General features: G+C 43.7%; 1 protein-coding gene across 2 annotated transcripts in view; it reads left to right on the top strand.

Moving 5' to 3' along the window:
* The window catches only part of pabpc4 (poly(A) binding protein, cytoplasmic 4 (inducible form)), a 24,511-nt gene extending 19,638 nt beyond the window's left edge, over positions 1-4,873 (top strand). For both annotated transcript variants that reach the window (XM_063007443.1, XM_063007441.1), the window contains exons 12-14: positions 1,941-2,071; positions 3,147-3,260; positions 4,550-4,873. In XM_063007443.1, coding sequence (XP_062863513.1) covers positions 1,941-2,071; positions 3,147-3,236 — 221 coding nt within the window. In that variant the 3' untranslated portion in view covers positions 3,237-3,260; positions 4,550-4,873. The remainder of the gene's footprint in view (positions 1-1,940; positions 2,072-3,146; positions 3,261-4,549) is intronic.
* Positions 4,874-5,533: the final 660 nt, after the last annotated feature.

The following is a 5,533-nucleotide window of genomic DNA, read 5'->3' as shown; positions in this document are numbered from 1 at the left end:
TTCTGGAATGAAAATAAAGCTTAACGTGGTTTAATGTAGTAAAAGAAGGAGACAGAAGCACTAAACTTCTCTTCATTATTACTGCTCATAAGTTCCTCCACTAGTCGCTTTACCGCCTCATGTCAAACAGTTCGTCTCATTGGAGGAGCTTTCACCCTTAGAGACCCGTTTATTAAATACACTATATTGCCAAAAGTATTCGCTTGTCTGCCTTCATACGTATATGAACTTGAGTGACTCCCATTCTTAATCCACAGGGTTTAATATGTTATGTTGTTATAATAGCACTGATGGGTGTAAAAACCCTTAATGAAATAAATGCTATCACACAGGAATAATAAACACCCTCATATACTTTCTTCAGTGAGCTTGTAGGACAGAAGAAGATCTAAATCAGCTGGGTTGTGAACATCATACGTTTGTAGATGTAGATGACACACTTCTTATCACACACACCACGTATACATCCAGTGAGATTCTATTGTAGCAACACAGCATATTACAGACATCCCAAGTCTCCCGGAAGTTCCAGGAGTCTCCCGCATATACATAGCGGCTCCCTGATGCCCGCAAGTCAGATAAAATCTCCCGGAATCTAGAACGAGCGGCCAAGAGCGCACACACGCACGCACGCACGCACGCAGACACACACTTTTTCCCCCGATGGCGTATTAACTCCGTTATCTGATATACAATCTAGCGCACTGTGTAGGGAACATAAATCAATTGTCTAATATACTGTCTAGTGCACTATGTAGGGAACATAAATCATCATCTAGTTATACTTTCTAGTGCACTATGTAGTGAACATGAATGCGTTATCTAATACACTATCTAGTGCACTATGTAGGGAACATAAATCCGTGATCTGATATACAATCTAGTGCACTGTGTAGGGAACATAAACCAATTGTCTAATTCACTATCTAGTGCACTATATAGGGAACATAAATCCGTTAACTAATACGCTACCTAAAGCATTATGTAAGAAACATAAGTCTATTATTTAGTACACTATCTAGTGCACTATGTAGGGAACATAAATCTATTATCTTTCACACTATCTAGTGCACTATGTAGTACACATTAATGTGTTTGTGACGCAAACAGTTAGCTTTAACAGTTAGTGAGTTTTTTTGGGGGGGGCTTGGGGGGGGTCGAGGTCCGGGGGTACCTCCCTGAAATGAGTTTTTGCAACTTGGGATGTCTGATATTAAGGCATCTAGGATTTCGAACAGCCTCATTCTCGGGAGCGCACGTAGCATGACGTTAAAGGCGTCTATGTAGAGAGCTCACTAGGTTTATCGAACACACCCCATATCTACACGTTCTCAGTAGTAACTGATTATGCGTTAATACTTCTAGTGTAAATTAACATTTTTCTCCCACACCTTTTGGCTGAGCATTTAACAAACACTTTTATCCAAAACGATTTATAATTATGATTGAACACAACTGAGAAATCGAGGGTCAAGGGTCTTGCTCGAGGGCCCAACCTGGCGATGGTGGGGCTTGAATTGCCTTATGATTGCTAGTCCAGTACTGCTGAGCCACCATTGTGCTCAACAGCATCCAATCGAAGGATAAAATAAGAGAGCATTTTATTATCCCACAGGGGGAAATTAGCAATGTTACAGCAGAGTATAGAGATATAAAAATGTTTATACAAATATTAAAAAATAGAAATGTAAACAAATATAAAAAGATATATATAATATAAAATGTGATTTTGTGTGTGTGTGTGTGTGTGTGTGTGTGTGTGTGTTCACCCAACTAATCAGACCCACTGTGACCCAGACCAGGATAAATTGGTGACAATTAATGAATTTGAAGCTCTCTTTATCCCTAATTTCAACATAATATAACAAAGTCACCTCATTGTTCCTCTTTTCTCCTCCTCTATCATTCTTCTACCTCCTTTTCCCCTCTGTCTCTCTCAGGTGAGCGTCTGTTCCCGTTGATCCAGGCCATGCACCCCACCCTGGCAGGAAAGATCACCGGGATGCTGCTGGAGATCGATAACTCAGAACTGCTGCACATGCTGGAATCCCACGAGTCTCTGCGCTCCAAGGTCAGACTCGCCTACAGCTCCAAACAACGAGCCTATATATATTCTTGGGATATTGGAATATATACACTGATCAGCCATAACATTAAAACCATCTCCTTGTTTCTACACTCACTGTCCATTTTATCAGCTCCACTTACCATATAGAAGCACTTTGTAGTTCTACAATTACTGACTGTAGACCATCTGTTTCTCTACATGCTTTGTTACCCCCCTTTCATGCTGTTCTTCAATAGTCAGGACCCCCACAGGACCACCACAGAGCAGGTATCATTTAGGTGGTGGATGATTCTCAGCACTGCAGTGACACTGACATGGTGGTGGTGTGTTAGTGTGTGTTGTGCTGGTATGAGTGGATCAGAGTTTTTAAATACCGTGTCCACTCACTGTCCACTCCTACCTAGTCGGTCCACCTTGTAGATGTAAAGTCAGATGTTTGAGTTGCTCATCTTCTAGACCTTCATCAGTGGGCACAGGACGCTGCCCACGGGGCGCTGTTGGCTGGATGTTTTTGGTTGGTGGACTATTCTCAGTCCAGCAGTGACAGTGAGGTGTTAAAAAACTCCAGCAGCGCTGCTGTGTCTTATCCACTCATACCAGCACAACACACACTAACACACCACCACCATGTCAGTGTCACTGCAGTGCTGACAATGATCCACCACCTAAATGATACCTGCTCTGTGGGGGTCCTGTGGGGGTCCTGACCATTGAAGAACAGCATGAAAGGGGGGTAACAAAGCATGTAGAGAAACAGATGGAACAGCCTATTTCAGTGTACACTCCCAAATAAATAATAAATAAATGAACCTAGGAACCATTAAGAGAGGTGATAGAAGAACATGCAAAACTCTTTACTGACACTGGAGGTAAGGATCAAACCCAAGTCCCCAGTTCCCTTGTTGTTTGACAAGATTTATCAACCAATCATGTCTTTGGCTGAATCTCCAAAGCAACTTACAATTATCACTGATTTCAATTCAAGCTATTAAGGGTTTAGGGCCTTGCTCAGGGGTCCAACAGTGGCAACCTGTGCTGAGCTACCACTCGTTTATCCACCACGTTTCTGCTTGTTCAGGTGGAGGAGGCCGTCGCGGTGCTGCAGGCTCACCAGGCGAAGAAAGACGCGACTCAGAAGGCCGGAGTCGTCGCCGCTGCTACGTCCTGACGAGGGGAACTCGCGCTCCGAACGGTAATAACAGTGATGATCACATGATCCCATCGCGGCCCTGTATTGGATAAAGCGGTGGTACAACACACAATGAGTGAATGAATGATTACATGATTATTAGGGACCCTGATCCTATTGTTTCTATTCCCAATCTCAATACCAATGATTTGAGTATATAGTCTGATGGGTGGGAATAGATGGGACTAAAAAATGGGCGAGGTCTTCAACGCTGTGTACAGAAGTGAAGGAACGTGAAGATCAGTGTGTGACTCTCCCCACATGAGACCGACCTCACGCACCGATCAACCAAAGTACGGGCGAATAAGAAGGGGTCAGTGGACCGAATATACCCCCCTCAGGCGGTACCGAGGTCCCCAGCTGGGGAAGAGGAACTGGCTACGACTAAATCAATCTATTACTCACTCTATGGCCAAAAGTATGTGGACATCCAATTCCAAAACTATGGGCATTTATGTAAAGTCTCCATCTTCCAGGTACTGATGTTGAGCAAAAAGGCCTGACTCACAGTTCACATTCCGATTCATCCCAAAGGTGTTCAGTAGGATTGAGGTCAGGGATCTTTGCAGGACCTTTTTGGACCTTGTGTTGTGCTTAAGGGTCCCACAGTCATGCTGGATCAGGAACTTACTGTACTTTGCTGTATTCACTTCCAACTCTGCAGCAACAGATTAGGGAAGGTCCTTTCCTGTTCCAACATAAGCGAGCTCTATAAAGACAGACCAAGAAACTCCAGTGTCCTGCACAGAGTCCTGACCTCAGCCCCACTCAACAGCTCTGGGATGAACTGGAACATCAACATCAGTGCCCAGCCATACAAATACATACTCTTTTGGGCGGGACAGTGGCTAAGTGGGTAGCACTGTTGCCTCACAGCAAGAAGATCCTGGGTTCAATCCCCAGGTGGGGGAGTTTGCATGTTCTCCCTGTGTTTGTGTGGGTTTCCTCCGGGTGCTCCGGTTTCCTCCCACAGTCCAAAGATGTGCAAGTAAGGTGAATTGTAGACTGTGTTCGATATAACCTTGTGAAGTGATGAATCTTGTGTAATGAGTAACTACCGTTTCTGTCATGAATGTAACAAAGTGTAAAACATGACGTTAAAACCCTAATAAACAAACAAACAAACAAATGCTCTTTTTACCAGATGACCACAAATTCCCACAGACATACTGCCGGGATGTCCGGCAAGCTCATGGTCAGGTGTCCAAATACTTCTGGGACATCCCTAATGAACCTCGCTCTCGCTTTGTACCTAAATGCCTAAAATTTTCTCTCTCATCTTTTCCCTGCAGGCTGCAGTTCATACAGCAGACGTGACTCCTACACTGACTGATGCATCATCTTACAACCAGATACATCCATAGAAATAAAACTACAAAAATGCCAAAAAAAGAGTAAAAATGAAAGCTAAAAACATACTTGAACGTTTTAATGCAGGGCTTCTATTTTTATTCATTTTTAAATGAACACCCCCGAGCCTATTTAAAGTCTATTTAAACGTGGAGACGTGTGGCCAGGATGGAACGAACCCTTTTTACTACGAGGCCATTCAGTGTGAGAGCTGTGTGTGGTACGGTGTGGTCCTCTAAATAAAGGGAGAATCATTTCAAACAGTTCACCGTGTTCTGTATTTATTTCTCCGATCACAGTAAGATAAGATAAGAAACCTTTTACTGTCATACAGGGGGGAGATTTGTGAGATGTACAAGGATACACTCACTGTCCATTTTATCAGCTCCACTTAGCATATAGAAGCACTTTGTAGTTCTACAATTACTGACTGTAGTCCATCTGTTTCTCTACATGCTTTGTTAACCCCCTTTCATGCTGTTCTTCAATGGTCAGGACCCCCACAGAGCAGGTATTATTTAGGTGGTGGATCATTCTCAGCACTGCAGTGACACTGACATGGTGGTGGTGTGTTAGTGTGTGTTGTGCTGGTATGAGTGGATCAGACACAGCAGCGCTGCTGGAGTTTTTAAACACCTCACTGTCACTGCTGGACTGAGAATCGTCCACCAACCAAAAATATCCAGCCAACATGATGAAGGTCTAGAAGCAATAGATGAGCGATCGTCTCTGACTTTACATCTACAAGGTGGACTAACTAGGTAGGAGTGTCTAATAGAGTGGACAGTGAGTGGACACGGCGTTTAAAAACTCCAGCAGCGCTGCTGTGTCTGATCCACTCATACCAGCACAACACACACTAACACACCACCACCATGTCAGTGTCACTGCAGTGCTGAGAATGATCCACCATTTAAATAATACCT

Source organism: Trichomycterus rosablanca, chromosome 13 (assembly GCF_030014385.1).
Source record: "Trichomycterus rosablanca isolate fTriRos1 chromosome 13, fTriRos1.hap1, whole genome shotgun sequence".
Lineage (NCBI taxonomy): Eukaryota > Metazoa > Chordata > Actinopteri > Siluriformes > Trichomycteridae > Trichomycterus > Trichomycterus rosablanca.
The sequence above is the reverse complement of the archived record's forward strand: the minus strand, read 5'-3'. Positions and strand labels throughout refer to the sequence as shown.